We start from the raw sequence: 23,019 nt of genomic DNA, 5'->3' as shown, positions 1-23,019 counted from the left end.
AAGAAGGCTGAGGAGAGATTGGCAAGGGTGCTGTGCACATGAAGGTCGGGGAATAACGCAAGGTGTGACTGACTGTGGCTGTTGTAAAGCAAGCTGCCTTTATCTCAGCACAAAGGGGGAGAGGATGGCCTTCATTTTAGATAAGTCTGTCAAGTGTATCAACTGGGGATGTGTTTCTCCCTGAGTTAGCGTGGCCATTACAGGGGAGACTGAATAGATGGCTCAGCCCAATCTAGAACCTAAAAAAAAAAAACAACAAAAAACAAACAAACAAAAAAAAAAAAAAACAAAAGGATTTTGAAAAATGCAATGGTCTGATTTGGCTTTAACCCACATATTCCTTCCCTGTGATTGGTGATGCCCAGTGTCATGATGGAGAGTACATTATAGAGACCAGTAATGTGAATCATATTGGTATTGTGACTGAACTTTGTACTGCAACTGCTGTATTTTGCTAAGTGCAACTTACATGTGTATTGTGTTTTCAGTATGCTTTGTATCACTCTGTTAAGTCAGAAATCTCTTGTAACATCAAATATCTTAAATAAGTAAATTTGATATTAAACATTTTACCCTCTGCCTGTGGTATATATAAAATAACCTGGTCAAAGGGCATTGGGCTCTGACAGTGATAAAAATCAGTGGCTATTCTGATCAGTTTGCTTCTTTTGAAACCTTCTAGTGAGTTCTTTCTGACAGCATTCAGCAGCAAATTCAAGCTCAGTCATTGAAACATCATTATAAAAGCTATAGGACAGTGCAGTGGATTTAAAGAAACGTGGAAGACAGTCACACAGGGATAGAATGCAAGACCATTACAGCTTGGGCAAAATGGATATCACAGCTGTAGTACTATTTCTAGCTTAACCATGAACAAGTAAGCACCAGGTTCCTACTTTCCTTGTTTCCTGCTCATTTTGCTGTGATGTTAACTTAGTTTTGAGCTAGATATCGTGGCTCATCTGCTGGGGGTATCTCTGTTATTCAGAGTGGGCTGCATGGCTTTGCTGGTTTATTTTGTTGAGAAGTTTGTTCAAAATAAACTGTCATGTAGGAGCTTCAATGAAATCAGAACAAATATTTCACCAGAAATAATGTAGCAGGAATATTAGAAGGTTGTAGTTAAAACAGAGAACAGTCTGACTGTAAAGTAACTGTGGAACATAATCACACAGGAACAATTTTTCTACTGTCTTGTGATTCTACTTGGGGAGGAAAAAATGTACACTCCAATGACAACCAAAGATATTTTTGGTTGGCTAGACAGATTTAATTCATATGATTTGCTTGAATGGTATAATTATGATATTAATTTTCATCATGTTGCCTAAATACAAGTGCCAGAAACAGAAGACTGAATTGGCAGCTACTGAAATACAGTGAACCCACAGGAAATTCCTCAGACTAAAGTAATCTACAGATTAAGAGTGAGTGGGAGTGAAGCATCAAGAGAAAAGAAAAATATAATCTATGGCAAGGAGAGGAAATCATATTAAATACAGATTTCACCTTCACTGCACCTTACCAGCTACACTTACTTTTTCTCCTAAGAAAATCTCAAAACATAGCCCTAAATTTTTTAATGACAGGGAATTCAAATATTTCTGATCATTCACTGGCATAATGCCTAAAAAAAAAAAGCCTTCAGTTGCTGAAGAAATCCTGCTGTTGTAGATAAGTGAGGACTGAAGACTCCTAAAGGCTCAGAATAGTCTTAAGACTTATTAATTGGTGAAGAGAATGTGAAGCCACACCAAGGACTGATAAAAGCATGCATGGCTATTAATAATGAGGAAAAATATCCAAGCACTGATATAGCTTCTAAGAGTACTGGGATCTTAGCTGTAAATTTTCAGAAATATTGAACAACATAAAAAGAAGGGAAATTCAGCATCTGTAGGATGTAGGAAACTTTTAACGATTTCATGCTTAGTTTTAGCTCTTAGTGTATGAGGGAGTGAAAGGATTCTCAAAACCTATTTTCTTCCTCATCTTTCCTGTTTTATCAATGGATATCAAGTCTATCTGTCGTACTTCTGGAGACAAATAATTGTAACATGTGCAAGCATGTTCTAGTATGTGCATACATGTTGTTGTGGGAATTTTTACTTAAGGATGTGCAAATACATCAGTCTGACCTCATTTTTTTAACTGATAAAAAAAAAAATAATCTAGCTAACATTTGAAGATTACACAGTAAACATGTTGAGAGGCACAGCTGGATAGGTTACAGACAGACAAAACACACTGCCCATGAAAAACAGGTTATGAAATTTAAGGAAGATGTTGCAAATTGAATATGGTTCTGCTACACAGATAACACAGAAGCCAATAAAATCGTGAGTCATGGATATCGTGGTAGTCACTTTATTTCTGAAATGCTTAAGCTTATGTTTGAGCTAATTCCTACCATATTAGAAAACTGAGATAAATGAATAGATTAGTATACCATTTTACAGTGCTTGAGTGCTCCTGAGAGTTATGTGAGGACAGTTTGGTCCCAGGAGGAATATTCCTAGATTAATGGATAGAACCAGGTGAATGTTGTTAGTGGACAGGCTGTAAATATACAAAAAGCTGAATTTCTCACTGCATTCATCAAAGTTAGCAGTCACTAGAAAGAAAATCTTCATAGAATATTAGGGGCACACTTAGAAAATCAATATAAACTTCTGATTTCCTCAATTATTTTTTTTACCCCATACTGTAAGATATGTTTTTGTTCCTTATAAAATTAGATAATATGCTTGCTAGAATTTGGTCTACAATATGCTTATTTCATTAAAGGGATTGATGGGTAGTCAGTTCAGAAATGTCTTGCTGAGTTTTTCTGGGTTTAATGTACTCTTTCTATAGTTTTATAATGATATTTTAGAGCTACTGTGAATCATTTGAGTTGTGAGTAATTAACCCCTCTGGAAATGTGACTCTTAAAGATGTCTCAGGTTGAATAATCATAAAATGAGTCATTGAAATTGGACACATTGGGAATATTTTGAGTTAATCATCCAAAAATTTGGAGTCACTGTTAGAGTAGATAATGACCCAAAACATAAGTGTATGTGCTTCTGTGATGCGTGTCATGCAGAAAAATAAAAAATATCTGAATAAATCTAAATTAGTATTGTATCCAAGGAGAAGAGGGAGGACCACAGTTAAATTCTAGGACTGAAATTTTGCCAAAGAGTAGCCAAACTTAGCAAATGGAAAGCAATCAACTGCAATGAATAGAACATCCTTTATTAAATCATTTCTGTACTGATAAAAAATGCTATTTGAAGATCCATTTAACTTTTTTTTTTTTTTAATGCATTAATTCCCTTTCCAGCTTCCAAGAACTAACTTGTCTTTCTAAAACTACAAACATATAAAAACAACACTTCCTCCATCTGAAGAATTAGCTGCTTATTCAGCATTTATGGATTCTGAAAGTCTGCAGCAGAAAAAAATGCAGACTTTGCAAGATGTTTGACACTTTATAATTATTGTAACTCCAAAACACAGAACATTATGTGTATGAATAATAACTCTAAGCAGCAATAAAGTGTGTGCGTTTCCTCCAGGTTTCAGCTCCGGGAAGTATTGACAGTTGGATCCATGGTATGTCTCTACACGTGGGCAGAGTTGTTTTTCTTTTGCTGCTGAAGAGAGGCTTTTAAGTTTGCTACAGATCCCATCTGTATGAGCAGATTTTCCTACTAAAAATCCTTTCTTATGCTCTCATTTTCTTCACACAGAAGGAGATTGTTGCTAACCATGTTTTGTATTTAGTAGTATCACCCACTCTCTGGAAATGGTTCCACCACTATTAGAGGGATACCACAATGTCAAATACTATTTGCTGTAACAAAACTATGACAGCTGGGTCTGCAAGAAAAAATTCTCCTCTAAGCTTGAGCTAGCACACAGTCTGACACCACTTTGATCACTAATGCCCCTTTGGAGGCTATTAGCTAGGCACTGAACTTGTCTTGGGTCATTCCGAGGGCAGGTTTCTCCTACTTCTGGTGTTAGCTGTTATAAATTATGACCACTGGAAGAAGGAGATCACCCCAGCAACTGATAAGGTTGTAACAAAGCCTCTTGGATCTTTGTTTTGTTTTGTTTGTTTGTTTGTTTGGGAATAGAAAGTATATGATGATCTGTTCTGCCATCCAGGGGAGATGCTATCAAAATCACCACCAGATAGCCAATGTGAGAATTGCAGGAACTCCTGATTACATGATAGCTATGATTTAGAAAGAGAAGTCACATCTAAAACCAGTTCAAGCCCAGAAGCTGAAGGCAAGTATCTGGAGAATTCAGCATCAGCTTCAAGAGATCCACTGTGGAAGTTTCTTTCTTTTAACTGTTTACTTGGGATCACAGGCTCTTTCACTTTTATACTCTTCAGAGGATAGGTAGCTACTGTATAAGGATTCATAGATAAAGTTTTCTGTCTCTGAAAAGGAACAATTCTAAAAAGGGAGATCTTTAGATCTTTTTTATTTTATTTTTCCAGTTTGTGGTACGATAATTGTAACAGCTTTCACTGCAATTTAGAGCTCACTGGTGTCCTGACATCAAAAAGCTTGATGGTTTCATGCAGTTTGGTTAAGTGATCTACATTTCAAAGCTTTTCCAAGCCCTATTAGGCTGGGAAGCTCATGAGCACAGACTTTCCTATGGTGGTTGAGCAATTGTGCCTGTTCTGCTGCAATGGAGGAACATTTAGAGGAAAAATGGAAGTTCATTTACTTCACCTTGTCAGTCAAGTTTATGTTTCTGGTGTATTTTTCTAAGCTACTTATAATAGGTATTAATATACAGACTTTTTGAGTAGTAACTTTTTGTACCTTAGAATGACTATAATTGTTAGGGGAAAGGACCACTCTGTATGGCTTTGTAGAAGAGATATTAGGTGAGATCATGTGCAACTTCACAATGCACTTTTTGCAAACACTTTTCAGGAATATCAGGTCTGCTTCAATCCTTGAGTCTGAAAACAAAAGCAAAACCAACCAAACAAAGAAACAACAACAACAAAACAAAAACAAAACACAAAACAAAACAAACAACGACGACAAAAAAGAACAACAAAAAAGAAAAACCTACAGTAAGGACTTCGTTTATTTATTTATTTTTTAAAATGTCACTCAATAATATGTTACCTGAATGGCTTTCACGACTATTTTTTACACTCCTACCTATATTTTGGGCCTTTCAACTCTGCAGAGATCTTGTTAATGGTGATACAACTGCACTTTAATTTCACTGGAAGGGGACACAGGAACAGATGCCTGTTTAATTGCAGGTCAAAGATTTTGTTCTTTACTTAAATTCTGCTATATGGGCAATTGTTATCTTCTCTGAGCCCAAATAATTATTTGTGCAGCAATATTAAAATGTAAGTTAAAACTGTTTGATGTCACATCTCCCACAAGCAAATATGTAGGTTGGAAAGTATGTTGTGTCTGTAAAAGAGCCTTTGTTGATATTTATGTTCCCATCCAGCTTATGTTATCTATTAGACCGCACCACCATCTGGTTGAATTAATGACTTGTGAAACTCACCTTCTAGATGACAGACATCGCAATGTGACATTTTTTAAGACAAAGTAATCCATCTCCTGTGTTTCTTCTTGAGAGAAAACTGTTATTTATTTTCAACTCTTTTGCAGAACTTGCCTTGAAATTGAGTGAATGCGTGGTCCTTAAAATGGTTTAAAACTTATTGGCATAAGTAACTTCAGAAAAAAACAACATGCGGAAGTCCCAGAATTAATGGTGACTACTGTGTGTCCAGGGTCTACGCAACCTGGATAGCACAGGAGAGATCACATTACTAAATGACAAGTGTGAAAGAACTGCTGTGACCTGAGACTGCAAAGTGCCCCTGAAGTTCAGCAAATGAACATGCAAGTTGCACTAGTGATGTTTCCCAGTTTCTTGATCGCTAGAGATTTTAGTGATGGTGTTGATGATTTGGGTAATATTACAGACCTCTATATGAGGTTGCTTTTCCTCAGAAACCTTATTGAGTCATACGGTGCTTCTGTCTTCATTTGCTAGTGCATAATAGTTTTGAAGCACTTGTCTGATATTACCTGTTGGTGCATCCAAGAGTTTGAATTACAACTGAAGTTGTCTTTGCAATGTGAGTCCTACAGTACTACACTAGGCTTGGAGAAGTCTCAGTTACAAAACTACCCAAATCTACCTCAGTCATCAGTCAAGCCTTTTCAGCTGTCTCTGTTTCCCCTGGGTAATAATGGTAACAATAACTTTCCTTTGTAAAACAAAACAAAACAACAACAAACAAAAACTTCTGAGACCTACTTAAAAATGCCAGAGTGGTTCTGGTTCCTGTATATAAATATTGTTGTATGCATATTTTTGCTATTTACAACTATGTTTCAATTAATATCTTTGGAAAAGCTCTCCAGAGGTCAGCATGTGATTTTGATTTAAATAACTGGGCTAATGGAAGATGTGGCTAATGTAAATCTTACAGATAACCCTAGCTCAGCATAGAAGTCAGCAGTTTTTGCACTGTTTCTACACCTGAAATCTCATCTAGCCAGGCTGTTCAATTTCCTGTCACTGAAGTCTTGCTTTTTCTCCATTTTAAGTCAGGTTTCCATTTATGCTGTGTATGCTGGTGCTGGTTTTACTCACTATCCTGCACAACAGGTTCTGCTCAGGGTCCACGTGCTTGCCTGAGGAGGCCACAAGCAGTGAGCATCTGTGAGGCTTCCTCTTAGATGGTTTTGGCTTTGAGGGTTGCAACCATCCTTGCTGAAACTTCTCTTTAAACACATTTCTGTATCACCCTTGTTCACTTTAGAGGTGGACTACTGAACAAATCTCATAACCTAGGCCCACAGCTAATTCTCAGCTAGTCCCAGAAGCAGAGAGGAACTTCTCATGCCTCACACAAAATCATGGTTTTCCTTAATGATAGCTAAGAAGTATTTGTTACAGGAAGAAGAGGTAAGGCAGCGATATCAACAAGCTCTTTCCTCTCCTTTGCTTTTATTTAATTTATTTTATTTATTTAGAGGGATTACTTCTTGCAGACCAGATTTATTATGTCCCTCTGTATATCAGACGTGACCTTCTCATGAACAGGCATTCTTAAACAATGCTGAATTATGAATGATGGCTTCCTGACAGCAACAGCTCAAATCGAAATTTCAGCAAATGTCAGACATGAGGTCAGAATAGCTCAGGTAGATCTGAGTCCCCAAGGAAAAAGAACTCTACTAAACAAGGTAAGTGCCTACTTGCTTAATCAATTTGTTTGAAGTCTGTGTGCATGTACATGTGCATGTTCCGGTGCTACTTCTACAAACAATTTATTTCAATTTTAAATGGTTTATCATAAAAGGATCCCTCCAGCCATAATGCTTTTGGTGTGACAGAACTAGCACATAATTGATACCACCCCAGCAAGTCCCTGACTCTTCTGAGTAGCCCTTCTCCTTGTGCGTAACCCCCATAACTGCAGTAAAACTTGCTTTCACTGGTAAGGACAATGCATATGGCCACACAGAGGTTCACATTCACTAGAGCATGTTTATGATTAATTTTCCCTATGGAAGATTTCAGAGAGGCTGCTGAACAAACCTGTCTCCAGTAATGTATGCTTATGTGTGCACCATAATTTTTTTTCTCTGCAACTTTAAACTATTCTTTGTAACTGATCTCTCAGAATGGAGGCAGTATGCTTTATAAAGAGAGCCTCTTCTAGGAATTCTAGAAAAATATCTTTTTCTGGAAGAATAGCTTCTTCTATTTAAGTAATAAATATTGAAATGGTCTGGTCTGGAAACAGATTTCTTTCCCTTTGTTACAGTAGGCCAGATCTACTGGATCCAATTGTACATAAGGTCAAACCCTTTCAAGATTATAATAATCTTATTGTGATTTATAGATGCATCTACTTCAACTGAATAAAATTATACTAATTGTGTGAACATTTGTTTTATGGGTGAGGGAGGAAGATTTGGATATGTATTGTGAAATTCATTGTACTCCCATATTGTAACAGCAGTGGAGCTCCTGACCATCCATGTCTTTCATAGACACTTTCACATGTTTTAAAATGTTCTAAAGAGGTGTCCTAAAGCCAGTGTTGTACAATAGACGTCTGGTCTTTATGACTTACCTTAGTGATGTACAGCAGTAATGGCAAAGTTGTGGAGAAGAAAAAAAAGAAAAAAAAAGAAAAAAAGGAAAAAAAAAAAAGAAAAAAAAAAGCAGTGCTCATCTGTTTTAAATACATCCCCTCCCCCTCTCCCATTTCCCTGCAAAACCCAAAAGCAAAGTTCCTGTGGTTAATAGCTTGATACAGTCCTTGTTACTGAAGCCTGTAGGTTTTTACTCCTTTTTCCACCTTGGTACTAGGTAACATTACTGGCTACATACAAGGATGTTTTGAAAGTTCTTTCAACACTGCTCATAACAGAGGTTCTCTGTTTTAGGAAACGAACTCTGTCTTTGATCAGTAAGATTCTTTTCCCCATTTTATGCTTCTTCCCTGTGCATTCTGATTCCTCTCTGCAGCTGAAAAGATGATTGTACATGTTGTCACAGTAATAATATTATTACAACATGGTAGCTGAGGAGCCAAGATGCAGCAAAACTTCTAAGGAGAAGTGATATTCTTTTTTTCCTAGGCCAACTGATACAGCCAGGTAAAAAGCAGATTAGATTTAGACACCATGCTTTTCCAGGAATATTAATTTGATATTGTTCTTGGCTGTAGTTAAAATTCTCACCCTCTAATAGGATTATAGAAAACAGTCTGTCATAGCAGGGGCTTCAAATGTTTTATCAGTGAGAATACACATTTGTTAGGGGTTTTAGCAAAGCTGCAAAGTAAATCCTGATAGAAAGAAGTATTATGGGAATTTACCAACTGGTCTTTGTATGGGCAACTGTTTGTCCATTCATAAATGCACTCTCATTTCTTGTGTTATTCTAACAAAAGAAGATGTAGATGTTAGTTTTTCAAAATATATCGATTGAAGGAATGCAAAAAATCAGAATGTTCAAAGGTGACATCATACAAAAGCTCCCTTCTTCCTTAGAAAAAAAAAAAAAAAAGCTCCCTTAGAAAAAAGAAGCTCCCTTCTTCCTTAGAAAAAAAAATCCATTCTTCACATAGACTCTACTAATGGAGCATGAAATACTTGAAGAACAGATGGAAATACACAGAGTGAGGTATTTCAGTCAGGTGGTAACTGAGTGCATTTGGAAGATAACAGATTTATCTTGTAGGTATATGACATTATAGCATTTTCATAAACTGAAAGGGTGGTATAGCCTAAAGGCTGATTCCAATGCAACTGCTCTGCTAAAATCTGCAGAGCAGAAAATGAGTGGCGTGTTGAAGTTGAGGGGTAAAGCCCTGTCATTTTGGAAATGAGGGGGCTTGAAACGGAGCAAAGAAAAGGCACCAAAGGATATGTGTAGGAATCTCTAAATAAAAGCACTTAAAAACTGGATTTTTGAACAGAGGCAGCTCTATTCTTGATGTGTGCTTTGGGTTGGGGGTAAGGGAAAGAGGAGCTGCTCAGAAAAGGTCTTTAACCTGCTCTGCTGAGCACGGCTTTCTCAGATAAAGCAGCAGCATTAAGTAACTGAGCAGAGTATCAGCTCCACCCGCAGGGGCAGACAGGGAAATGCAAAGCCATCAGATGAGTACAGCTAGCTCAGGGATGTTGTGAATGAGTCTGCATGGCTGTACGGTTTGCATTGTTGTGAAAAATAAACAGGCAATAGAAAACTGGAAGAGAGGTCTGCTGATGGATTTTGTAGAGAATCCAGGAAAATCATAGCACTGTTTTCTTTCTGATTTGTGGATAGTAACACCATTTCTTCTTAACGTTCAAAATGCTTGTTATTCACTGGTCTCATCCATTGCTTTTTCTCCATGTTTCTTTCTGAAGGCATCTCTCAATATATATATATATATATTCTTTTCCTGTATTAGGCCTGCTTATGAACCTTGTCCAGAATAATTAGCCTTTCTGCTTGTGGATCTTACCTGCGACCAAAAGAATGAAGATGAGAATAAATCTCACTACTGAAGTTATCACTAATGTGGAGTACAGCAGAGAGGAAATTTCCATCTTTTGGCTTTGATTTAAAGGCACAGATTGTCAATTACTACATCTTCACAATGATTGCAAACTACCATTGAGGTAGTTAAGACTGTTTGCTTGAAAGCAAGATTAATGTTTAGCAGTTTATCCTTACCTTCAGTTTATTCTCCTCTTGAAATCATTACCCACAATGTAAAGCATCAGTATGCTTCTCTTCAGGGCTCACTGACAGAAGGTAAGGAAAGAAGAAATTTCTACCTGTATAATAACAGAATGAGGTCAGACGTTTTCAGTTCTCTGTGCCATGTCAGTAACAACATAACAGGCTCTGCCTCATCTCTGTCTTGGTACATCTGGCTCCTTGTGGGCTATAGGCAGGAAATGGTGAAGGAGTTAACAGCCATTGCACTAGACAGACTGTGGACTGTTATAAATTCAGTGAACAACCTGGGGGCTTGAGGCTGAAAGATATTCAGAAAAAAAAAAAAAAAAAAAAAAAAAAAAAAGGAAAAAGAAGAGGAAAGGCTTAGGACTATCTTATAGGTTCACAAATAAAAAATATCCCCCAATCCTGCATCTAATTGTGTAAAAGCAGAAATCCTTTATTAAGAATTAATTTCATTTATTAAGAAATCATTTATCATTATATCATTATATCATGAAATCATATATCATTTATCATTAATCATTTATTAAGAAATGATCCCTCCCTACACTACTTAAGGAGGGACTACGTTACCGAAGAAACTAGCAAATAACTGCATCTATTTCATTTCTACTTACTTCACTGCATCCAGTTTGGACAGTCAAAGAACAAGCCATTTCTACTTTCTCTTTGTTCCTTTTTCCACTTTCTGGTTTCCCAAGTGACATCAAGACTCAGGTTTGTCTCTCTTCTCAGTTAAGGTGAGCAACAAGGCAGAATTTAATTTGGAGTGCATGGTTTATGCACATTTATACAAAAATGCACAGTTTTTCACATTTTAATATTTTTTACTTTTGATAAGCCTAGCTAACTACATTTTGAATAAGTCTCCCTAAATATCATAGAAACATAAAGGTTGGAAAAGACTCCAAGATAACCAGTCCAACCATTACGCTACTACCAATATGACCCACTAAACCATGTCCCCTAAGTGGCAGGTCCAACCTTTCCTTGAACACCCCCTGGGACGGATTGATTAGTTCTGTTTGTTTTTAGTAGAGTAGATTGGACAGTTTTATGTTACTGTCGGTAAACAGCTTCCTCACCAAAAATACAAGTTTACTTAGGGAGGATGAAAACATCTATCCTACTCAGAATGTATTTGTCAGGTGTTGGCCAGGAACACATTGCTCAATTTCTTTTCCCAATTGGTCTGGAGAGAGCAGCTCTAATGCTCTAGACGGCTTTGCTGTGTAAGGTCTGAATGAAAACAGTATTTCTTACGCAGTAATAGGTCTCGGAAATGAGAGGCTTTAAATGTCCTCTCACATCCTTGGATCTCCCAAGTTAGAGAGCTGTGGGTACACGTGGACATAGCGGCGCTGTCAGTCTGAGCCCGCTCCCCTCTTACATGGGCCACTCCTGTCAGGGTCTCGAGTCATCCAGCACCCCTCAGCCTTTCCAGGCTCAGCTTTGGGGGTACACCTCTCCCCTCCCAGCTGCAGCGCCGAACCGGGGGCTGCTCCTCGCCAGCCGGGCCCCGGCGGCAGCCCCGAGGCGGTGGCGCGGGCAAGCCCCGCGGGCGAGAAGATGGCCGCCAGAGCGCGCTGCGGGGCCGGCCCCCGGCGGGAGCGTCGCTGCCGGGCGGTGCGGCGGCTCCCGGGGGAGGAGGCCAGGGCTGCCGAGGGCTCGGCGGCGGCTCCTCAGCCCCGCGCAGGGGCCGGGCGCTGCCACGGCCCTGGTGCGAGCGGAAGGAAGCCTCGGCGCGGGGCTGAGCCCGCACAGGCTGAGTGAGGGAAGGGGCCGGGGTGGAAATTTACCGGGGCGGCCCGCAGCAAGAGCAGGCGGGAGGCGGAGGGAGGGGAGCATCGCCTCGCCTCGCCTGGCGGGCAGAGCGAAGGACCAAATGCCCGTGAGGAAGGGCGGCAGCAGTCACCGCCGAGAGAGGAGCCAGCCGCGGCGCAGCCCCCGGGAGGAGCCCGGCCGGGCTGCGATGGCCGCGGGCAGCCGTCGCCGGCCGGGCCGCCGGGCATAAGGCGGCGAGGCTGGGCGGCCCCCGCACGGCGAGGGCCTGATGCAGGAGCGCAGCCCGGCGCCGCGGCGGCGCTGCGGGAGGAGGAGGATGGCGGGGCTGGCGTGGAAGTGGCCGCGCACCCGCCTGCCCGTGGGGGCCAGCGCCCTGGGCGTCTTCGTTCTCTGCTGGCTCTATGTCTTCCCCGTCTACCGGCTGCCCGACGAGAAGGAGATCGTGCAGGGAGTGCTGCTGCAGCAGGGCAAGGCGTGGAGGAGGAACCACACTGCGGTCGCCGGCTTCAGGTACCGCCGGCTCAAGGGCGGCCGGGGACGGGCAGACTCTCGCCGCCCCAAACTTTGCGCCGCCAGCCCCGTCCTTCCACTCCTGCCGCCCCCAGCCCGACCCCGACCCCTGCCGCGCCAGACTTTTGTGGGGGGCTCGTCCTGGGCCGAGCAGGCAAAGGGCCGGGGTGCAGCCGGGTGCTACTGCGGCAGGGAGGGCTTTCTGTGCGACCCTGGCCTGAAAGAGGGTGCGGAGGAGATTTGCCTTTCCCCTGAAACCCGCTCGAGCGGCTGGGTGAAATGCAGACAGCTGAGGGGTCTCCCTTCCCCTCCAGGTGGGACGCTGGGTTTTCTCCCTGTCCTCTAAGCAGCAGACAAAGATCGGCGGTAGTGGTAACCGAACTGCCTGCAAAAAGGCTCCCTTTCTTTCGTAAATGCCAGAATGAATCAGATCCCAATTCCTAGGGGCTTCTGTTCTGGCGTACGGCTCTATTTGGTGTTCTTCGTTGTTTTGTGAATGCAGCTCAACTTGTGTTTGCCGTGAACTGGAGCTGGCGTGTGATTGTTTAGTATCTTGTCCTCTGGGATAGCAGAAACTTAGCAGCTCTTCAAAAGCACACCCTTCAGCACCTGGAGCTTGCAGGAAATATAAGCAATGAGAGATGTTAAATGTGTTTGTGTTAATAGAAGCTAGGCCTGAAAGAAGTCCTCCCTTTAATACAATAAGGTTCTGATGTAGAATGCTTGTTCTACAGTACAGGGCAGAAAACTGGAAGAAACTGGGTTGTTCTCCTCAGTTATTAATTTATCTTAATTCTTTTGTGCCACAGATCTACGTTTTTTAGGTAGATTAATCATTTTAAAAAAAATTACCCTGATAGGTGATATAAGAGAGAGCTTGATGCATTATTTTTCATGTTTGTAAGACAAATGTTGCTTTGAAGGTTGACACGGCTGCTGCAACTTCAGTTTAAAAATATTTTTTAGTCTATTTCAGCCACATGGTTTACAAACAAAAACTCTGTGTGGCTTCTCAACTATTCCACCTGCCCAGGTGTTTTTCTGCTGCCTAAGCATAGTGGTTATCTCAAGGATGCTTACAGAAAAGAATATCTTGCAGGAAAGTGAGCTGTGGTTTCTCATCTGTGTCTTGCTCAGTTGGTGCAGTGCTAAATACAATGAACTTTAAATCAATCTGCTTTAGGAATTAATGCTTTTCTAAAGGAAATTTTCACTGGAGATATGTAGTGAATATACCAAAATAATCAAACAGTAGTGATGTAGAACTCTGTATTCTTGCTGCATAGATTTGCTGCTCTTAACATTGGAAGAAAGCTATGGAACTGAAGTTCTACTCAGGTAAACTTCTCTATATAGTAATACAATTAACAGAAACAATGACATTCTTTTCCTTTTATGTAAGAGCTCCAGGTTTCAGTTTGTACTGGAAAGTCTCTGTGAATGCAGATCTCTGTTTTAACTGGTGAGCAGGTATAGAGCTTTGTAGACAACCCGTGTGTGGACTTTGAAGTAATACTGCCTTCCATAATAGCCTAATATTGGGTGGGTTTTCATAAGATAGTATCGTTATTTAAGAAGGACATGGATTGCTATTCTCCCTAGCACTCCTGCACCCAGGAGGTTGTGAAACAATTTTGGCTGTGCACGGATCTGAAATCTGTACTTCTGCTAAAAATCTGTATGAGGAAGTACAAGATTTCCCATTACTGATTTGTATAATACAGTGCTTGCATGTATTTCTTTGTATAATACTATATTGTATAACATGGTACTGTATAAGTGTTCAGATAGCCAGGTTCTTGCTACGTAGTGAAAATATCTGACATCTCTGTGTCTTTCTTCCTATAAGTCACTTGGCTACTGTTGTTGAAGTAGATGGTTGTCCCCAGGTAGTTAACTTTATCAAAACATATTTTTCAAAACTAGGGAGTGCTGTTCCCTTTGCATTCTGTGCCTGATTCAAAGAGCTCTTCAGTGAGTAGCTTAGCAAGGTCAGAGAAAGCACTTCTGCTGATGTGGGCTGAACCCTGGCAGATGAGCGCCAGCAACTCCTTAATCTCCACAGAGGCTCCTTCCTCCTTCAGAAACCCTATAAAAAGGTCTGACCGATGTACATTCTTGTTTATGCAGGTACATGCATTGTCTGGGTGCTTGTGGGATGATTTACATGATGGTTTTGTGTTTGAATATGGACTCACTGAGTTGTTTACCAAATCTAAACACCTGTGTAAATAGCCATGTGTTTCTGAGGCTGTGTCCTTCACTTGCAGTATGTGTTGCCTTCTGCATCTGTGAATAAGGACAGGTTGTGAGAATAACAAAATGAGCAGGATTAAGTCTTTGGCTTTGGAGTGAATCTGTGTTTAAAGCATGCTTTCAGCCTTGACTCTGCATATATGACTTCCGTGAGTAATCCTTGCATGATATTTGTGTGCTGGGTCCTGCTGGCATCAGTGCGGTGGGTGTCTGCGTAGCAGTTGCCTAGGTTCTTAGATGAAGGAACAAATCCTGAAAATAGAGTTGAGGTTATTAAGAACTCTTGGTCCAAATCCTTTCTGCAGTTGACAGTAGCTTCTTGTAAAGCTTTCAGGTTCTGGGCATTCAGGGGTAAGCACAGCCTAACAGCAAATTATTGCTATTAGCATCCTTTAAATTTCAGGTCACTACTGGCTGAGGGCAGTCAAACTGTGCTGTGGAAATATCTCGTCTCTGACAAATGCTGAATAACAGTCTGTCAGTCAGATGGCAAACTGCTTGATCCTGGGCTCCCCACACTACAAAGCAGTCAGATTAGGAATGAGACTGTCATTAGAGTCACGAATGGCCAACATGTCTAATTTACCTACAGTATAATGGCTTGTCATCCTCTGAGGTGTCTAACGTTATTGCGCCCTAATTGTTTTTACAGATTGATTAGCTTTTTTAAGGGCTTAGTGCTGCTTAAATTATTTAGGCAAGAATTTTGTTAATTACTGTTTGTTATTAGTGAAATAAATTACATTCAATAATACCTTTAGGATTATTTTATTTAAAATTATTGCAGTTGATGAAAGGCAGAACTGAATCTTTCCATCTGCTTTATGAGCTCCATACAACCACGCATCCCAAGTGCTGTGTGTGTATCTGACACTTCTTCGTTTCTCAGCCAGGGTGGACTCCTCTGGGCAGTCAGCAACCTTGTGTGGAAAAACTTTTGTTCTCCTATGAAGACAGATGAGGGAGCTGGGGCTGCTCAGCCTGGAGAAGAGAAGGCTTCAGGGAGACCTTATTGCGGCCTTCCAGTACCTAAAGGGGGCCTGCAGGAAGGGGACTCTTCACCAAGGAGTGCAGTGATAGAACAAGGGGGAATGGCTTTAAATTAAAAGAGGGGAGATTTAGATTAGACATTTGGAGGAGATTCTTCACTGAGAAGGTGGTGAGGCACTGGCACAGGCTTCATGTGGCTCTGGGCAACCTGATCTGGTGGGAGCTGTCCCTGCCTGTGGCAAGGGGGGTGGAACCAGATGGTCTTTAATGTCCCTTCCAACCCAAACTGTTCTGTGGCAGTGAATGGGCTTTTGACTGTCAGAGCTCCCGCTGCACTAATTTATATGGTTCAATGGTGATTAGTGACTGAGTTAGAGGTTAGAGACTCCTCAAGAAGAGATGAGACAATTGTGAGATGAGGATAATGAAAATGCTACCCTTGAGATTCGGATCATGTTGTTACTTCTGCTGCAGGAGCTTTGTGTGATGCCAAAAGGTTGTCCAGGGTTTATTCTGGGGGTGGCTTGGCTGAGCTGGTGGCAGACATCTTCTGTGAACTCACCATTGGTGACCTGCCTCCAGTCCAATGCATCTGCTACAACTTGGCTCTGTGCTGTCCCCTCTGTCCCTAGATCAACACTGGCCGTGCTTATCTTTGCAGGTGGCTTCTCTGCTCCATTTTCCTCAAGTTTGTCCTGTTGCCCATTTTTCAGGGACAGAGAGGTGAAGCTACCAGCTTGAAATCACAAAGAAGTGGCTGATTATACAGGCAGAATATTCAGACTTGATGGACTGTGGTGCCTTTGGTCTCTGCTCTTAATGCTGTGTAGGTGTGAACAGTGTGTGTGAAGGTTCTTCTATGGTTAGCTTCATGTGCCATCCAAAAATAATGCTCTGTCACTGTAATGCGAGGTGCCAGGTGGGTCTTCCTACTGTGATCTGTCAGCTGCTCTCTGCCAGCTGTTAATAGCTGTACCTCACATGTAATCACAATAGACACCAAAGAACATCCTCTCCTACAAATCATTTTTTATTTTTAGGTCGCATTAATGCAGAGCTGGAATTCCAGGTCACTTCCCAGTCTGGGTAAGATCACAGATGAAGTAAGATGAATGCTATTGCCAAGTCAGCAGGAGTTCCTTTAGTTCAGCTGACTTATTTTTCTTCTCTTTTGATGCAGGCAATGAAAGTTACATAAGAGGTGTGATCCTTACTGGGATAATTCGAGGCAAATCTGAGATAAACCTTCATATTGCTCAAGTTGACTAAGAGTTTTGCCCTGCTTAAACAGCTTTATAGTATTCTGAATTATTGCTGCTTGTTTTACTGAAACGTGAAGAACGAATTTCGGATTGGAGCCGGGAAATGCTGGGTTAGATTTCTTCTACTTCTGTGGCTCATGGAGCCCTATCCTAAAACCATCGGGTTTGAACCATGGGTTCAAATATTGTGCTTCAGCAGTTTTCAGCAGTTGCCAAATCCAGCTTGGTTTGCTCTCCTGAGTAGGTGTCACTACTGCATGCTTGTATTTTTAACTTACTAACATTTTGAATGACTTTTTTTTTTTTTTTTCCCCATTATGTTTGTTGCATTTCGTGGCAATTGAATATTTGCAATTTGCAGTTTCTTAACATCTCCATCTGAGCAGAGAAGTTGTTTTGGCAGAGAGGTTACGATTTGAAGAGCAGGTTAAAGATGAGAGAAAAGAAGTGTTCTTGTCCCATACTATTATTTGGAGGCTGTGGTGAAGAAAGCAGAGAGGTCTGGTACCATACCCTGAAGGTCTTTAGGAGTCTTTAGATACCTAAATTACTCGAAAACAGTAAGGATTAGTTGTCTGAGTTTGTTCAAAGTGTCTTTGCAGATTAGGGCTGTGGCAGCAAGATTGAATTAAATTCAGGATTCCTGAGTTCTTGCTCATGGTATCCTTCCCTGCCCATAAATAGTTTTTTTTTTCTTACAGACTTTGAATCTGCCCTCCACAAGAAACATACAGTTGAGTTTCCTGTTACCAGTATCTGTTCTTGCAGAGATTTTTGCTCTTTTCTTTTGAATTTGTAAAGACTCCAGTGCTGCCAGCATTTCTGGGAGGCTGTAAACAACTAAGACTTTTGCTGTTAGCTGGGAGCATCCAAAGGCCCAGTCCCAGGCACCAGGGATCTGGAGGAACAGAGACTTCAGTGGAATGTTGGTTACCAGACTAGGGCCCTGAATGTCTGATATATGCATACACAGGTACTGCTGGATGTATATAGTTTCACACCTGTGTTTTCCCTTTTCCTACCTTGTAGTGGATGTAATAGACACTGAATAATCCATACAATATAGTAATTTGTGATTTATTGCTGTGCTTGTAATTTTCGTTTTCGCAGCAGTGAAGCAAACAGCGTATTTAATGTATGTTAAATGACATATATAAAAAGACTTATTTTTGAGACTAGCTCCTACTAGGTAAATGCATGGGAAATGAATTGTCTGTCCCCCGCTTTAGAATTTATCTTCCCACAGTGAGGATGAACCTGACTGAATTGATGAGGCTGGTTGGACTGCAATCTTCTGTTTTTCCAGTTTCTTAGTAGTCTTAAAAATGTTTAATTTAAGATCTTTGTATCTATTTTCATCTTTTTTTTGTATGCTACATATGGCTTCCAAAATGCAAGAAAATTGCTCTTAAAGTTACACACTAATGTCAAATAATTTTAACATAGCCATGTGCAGTTAAATTCATGCTGAAGCACATTATTTGTGTTATGTAGTATTTGCAAACCTCTGCAGAGATTCAGATTTCACTGTGTCACAATTTTTATGCATAGAAAGCCAGGTACAATTCTTCTCTTGGGCCTTACAATCTAAACTGATTAGATAAAGGGTGGAGTGGGTAATGGCATTAACCCTAGTGAAGACTTCTTCCAAAAGAGTAATTATTACAGAAGGTCTGAGCTTCAAAAAGAAGATGTACCTGTTGCCCTGACAGTTGTTTTTAAATCAATAGATTGAATTATTTTTACTTCTCCTTCTATTCCATCAACCTCTTGAAAAGCCCTCTTGAATTTCTTCATTTAGCAATTATTATTATTATTTTTTTTCAGGCAGAAATGTGACTACTGTGAGGTTTTAAAACCTGGTTGGAATGGCTGAACAGAAATGGTTACCACCTTTTTGTCTTCCGTGTTTGCTCTGAGTATAGCTTTATCTCCTGAGTGACCATTTTGTTTATCTTTGTTTCTTTTCACCTTTTCTTAAGTATCTTCCCATCCTTATGCTGCTTGAAGTCCTTCTCAGCTTTCAAGGGACCCCCAGACTCCTTGCATGGCTCCTGTTACAACCATCACTGCTTTGAATGCTAACTGGATATAAAGAACTTGTATGAAATTATTTACTCCTTTATCTCCGTCTCCTACTGAATTTCCAGTCACCTTCAGACTCCTGAATATCACATTGATGCTCACGGCATGTGTCATTCTCTGTTCTTTATGTACCCTATTGTTGCCTATCACACTTTCAAGATAAACTACGGATTTTGTGTTAATGTAGTAGCAATATAAGATAATCTACTTACCAGGTTTCCTCTGCTCTGAGGGTGCGCAACAAGCTTTAATTTAAAAGCTGCTATGTAACTTGCCTGTATTTTAAAGAGTGCTGAGAAAGCAGATCAGCTATTTTGCTTGCCTTCTTGTAGGAAAACTTGCTTTGTCTATTTTTGAAATGTGTAGAGTGGCCAACCTTGTAATTGAGGAGTAACTGCTTTGTATTTCCTGTTGAAGATGAAAGATAAACAGAACTTTTTTTTTTTTTTTTTTTTTTTTTTTTTTCCATGCAGTGAAGAGATTTTAATGTTGTTTTATGTGCTTTGCCTTGGCCAAATTTCAGCTGTTGTAATGCTGTTTCATCTGCTGCAATATTTGGAGTTTCCATTGTATAAGATGTTCTACGTGCACCATCAGTGTTGCTTTATGGCATGTCCCAGTGCAGGGTGAGGAGGTATCTACCACTATAAGTAATGCTCAGAAGTGCCACAGGGTTTGAGAACCAGTCCCCAAAGCACTTAAATATGCACTTAGAGGGTGATTCTGAATCCAAGGCTCACCAATGCCTGCCTCTCTCAGTGAAAGTCAATAAGACTTAGGCTTAATGGGATGAAGACTCTCAAGTTACTCAGCTGTGTTTAAATCTTTACTTTGATTGCCAGGAGAGACTTAATTCTGTTTCCCCATGTACTTTTATACAGGTAAGGAAATAGAGTTATAATGGAAGTTAAGGAAATGTCTCTGTTACAAGTCTATCTCTGGTAACCGAACTTCATGTCCAGGTCACAACTAAAATCAGTGGGGAGTTTTATGAGTAATTGCTATTCTCTACTGAGATTATTGTTTATACTGTGCCATAAGCTTGCAGAGAGATGTTCCATGCTCTGAAGGATTTTCAGTCTGAGAACACACATAGTGAGATTTATCCCAGTTATGCGGATGAGGAGTTTTGATTAATGGAGTAGATTTCCTGCCTGTTACTACAGTTGTTCCGGCAAAGAAATATCTGGGCTGCTTGCTAGTGACATGCCATCCAACTGCTCTCTGGAAGAAAGATCCAAGTACTTGTGCTGGGGATTTGGTGAGTAGTGTTCCTTCTTGCCACTCATGGCATCATCTAGAGGTACCAGCTTACTACTGGGAAAATGCTTAATGCTTTTCTGTAAATCTTTATCATCTCTCCAGGGCTTCCACTGAAGCATTGATTTGTTTAAAGGGAATAGAATAGCTCTTTATTCAACATACAGTATTGACTTGAGAAATGAATCTTTGTTCTCAGGTAGTAACTTCCAGTTTCAATTTGTTTTCCCTAACAAGTCGCAGTGTTAGAAAACCATGAGGTGGTATGGTTCTGAAGCATGGAGGATGCTTCTGTATTATGTCACATAGGATTCTTTGAGATGCAAACTACTGCCTGACATAGATTAAGTCTTTCCAAAGTTTCTGCAAATGTTTGCTGCAAGAGGGAATTAGAGAGTAGTGTGCATGTGTGTTTGGCTATGCTGAGGACAGGCATTTCTGTGGTGTGTGAGTGAATCAAGGTGCACGGAGTTCCTCTAACGCTTCGATAAGACCATGTGGGCAAATAAAATGCTAAAGAGATTGCATAAGCAGAAAGCTGTATGTGTACCCAAATGTTTCTGCAGAGCAACAAGATTTCTGGAAAGGTCATTACAAAGAAACAAAGTTTTAAAAGGGAGGCAAACAGGCAAGGGGAATCTTCAATGGAATTGCAGCTGTGTCTTGAGCTGGCAAGAGGAAAGAAATGCTGTTCTACTAGGGAGGGGAAAAAGGACTCTGCACAGGGGTCAAAGATCCTGATTCATGCTAGAGGAGTTGATTGCAACCCACGTAATACAAGGAGGAGCAAAGAACATGTTTGAAAGAAATGCATGCTGGGTTTATTTTTTTTACTTGCTTTTTATTGGGCCTTTGTAATTTTTATCACGTTAATATATAAAATACTGATGTTATGAGAAACTCTGCACACACTGTCTATTATGTCTGCTTGCATATGCATTTCCTGCACTTTGGAAGAATTATCTGTAAACAGATAGTTCAGCTGTAAGTTTTGAGAAAGTTTATACTTTAGCCACAGCCCTTTCCTTGTTTAATCAGAAAGGAGTTTAAAATTCTTACTCTGGAGGTCTTCAACCAAGAGTATTAAGAGACCTTTTGCCAAGGGCCAGGGCTTTGACTTTTTTCTGTCTCCAGTCTCCAAGACTCAGCAGTGAGGAGATGCCCACATGCAGAATTTCACCTGGCTTGGTGATGGTTTCACCATCCTAGAGCAAGACAGGAACAGATCCTGAACCATGTATGCTTGCAGTTAATATAACTATGGGAATATTGCAGACAGTGCTGTTGCCTGCCCTTTTAACAGTTATGCTAGCTCCTGCAATCAAGTGAAACTGTGATGGTCTTGATTTCATGTAATGAAAACAAAGAAGGACTTTTTTATGCCTCAGCTACAGTAAGGGTCTTGAAAGCATGAATGGGGGTTTATAAGTTGCGAAATCACCAGCATTTGTTCTCGTGGGGGACTTCAGCTTTCCAGACATATCCTGGAAATGCAATACAGCTCAGAGGAAGCAGTCTAGGAGGTTTCTGGAGAGCGTGGAAGATAGTTTCCTGACGCAGCTGGTTAGTGAGCCTACCAGGGGAGGTGCCCCACTAGACCTTCTGTTCACTAACAGAGAAGGACTGGTGGGAGTTGTGGTGGTCAGGAGCTGTCTTGGGCAGAGTGACCAAAAAATGGTAGAGTTCTCTATTCTTGGTGAAGTCAGGAGGGGGGTCAATAAAACTAGTGTCTTGGACTTCTGGAGGGCAGACTGAGCTGTTCAGGACACTGGTTGGCAGAGTCCCTTGGGAGGCAGTTCTGAAGGGCAGAGGAGAACAGGAAGGTTGGGCACTCGTCAAGAAGTAAATCTTAAAGGCCCAGGAGTGGTCTGTCCCCACGTGCCCAAAGACAAGACAACATGGAAGAAGACCAGCCTGGCTGAGCAGAGAGCTGTGGCTTGAGCTTAGGAAAAAAAAAAAAAAAAAAAAAAAGAGTTTATGACCTTTGGAAAAGAGGGTGGACCACTCAGGAGGACTATAAGGATGTTGTAAGGATGTGCAGTGACAAAATTAGAAAAGCCAAAGCTCATCTGGAGCTCAATCTGGCTACTGCTGTTAAAGATAACAGAAAATGTTTTTATAAATTCATTATAAATACATTAACATGAAAAGGAGGACTAAGGAGAATCTCCATCCTTTACTGGATGGGGGGGAAACTTAGTGATGAAAGAAGAGGAAAAGGCGGAGGTGCTTAATTCCTTCTTCGCCTCAGTCTTTAGAGGCAAGACCAGCTGTTCTCTGGATACCCAGTACCCTGAGCTGGTGGAAGGGGATGGGGAGTAGAATGTGGTCCTCATAACCCATGAGGAAGTGGTTGGCGACCTGCTACATCACTTAGATGTACACAGGTCAATGGGACCAGATGGGATCCACTGAGGGTGCTGGGAGAACTGGCGGAAGAACTGACCAAGCCGCTTTCCATCATTTATCAGCAGTCCTGGCTATCAGGGGAGGTCCCAGTCGACTGGCGGCTAGCAGACGTGATGCCCATCTACAAGAAGGGCTGGAGTACTGACCCGGGAAACTATAGGCCTGTTAGTTTGACCTCAGTGCCAGGGAAGCTCATGGAGCAGAT

At 40.9% G+C, this 23,019-nt stretch overlaps 1 protein-coding gene across 2 annotated transcripts in view; it reads left to right on the top strand.

Annotated features, from left to right (window-relative positions):
* Nucleotides 1-11,869: 11,869 nt before the first annotated feature.
* ST8SIA1 (ST8 alpha-N-acetyl-neuraminide alpha-2,8-sialyltransferase 1) overlaps nucleotides 11,870-23,019 on the top strand; it is a 129,974-nt gene continuing 118,824 nt past the window's right edge. The window contains exon 1 of one of the 2 annotated variants that reach the window (XM_035311314.1): nucleotides 11,870-12,552. Coding sequence is in view for 1 of the 2 variants with exons in the window: in XM_035311307.1 (XP_035167198.1) it covers nucleotides 12,311-12,552 (242 nt within the window). In the remaining variant the exon portion in view is untranslated. The remainder of the gene's footprint in view (nucleotides 12,553-23,019) is intronic. The other variant, XM_035311307.1, reaches the window with a different exon arrangement.

This window comes from Oxyura jamaicensis, chromosome 1, assembly GCF_011077185.1.
Source record: "Oxyura jamaicensis isolate SHBP4307 breed ruddy duck chromosome 1, BPBGC_Ojam_1.0, whole genome shotgun sequence".
NCBI classification, from domain to species: Eukaryota; Metazoa; Chordata; class Aves; order Anseriformes; family Anatidae; genus Oxyura; species Oxyura jamaicensis.
Note: the sequence above shows the minus strand (reverse complement) of the source record. Positions and strands in the feature narration are given on the sequence as shown.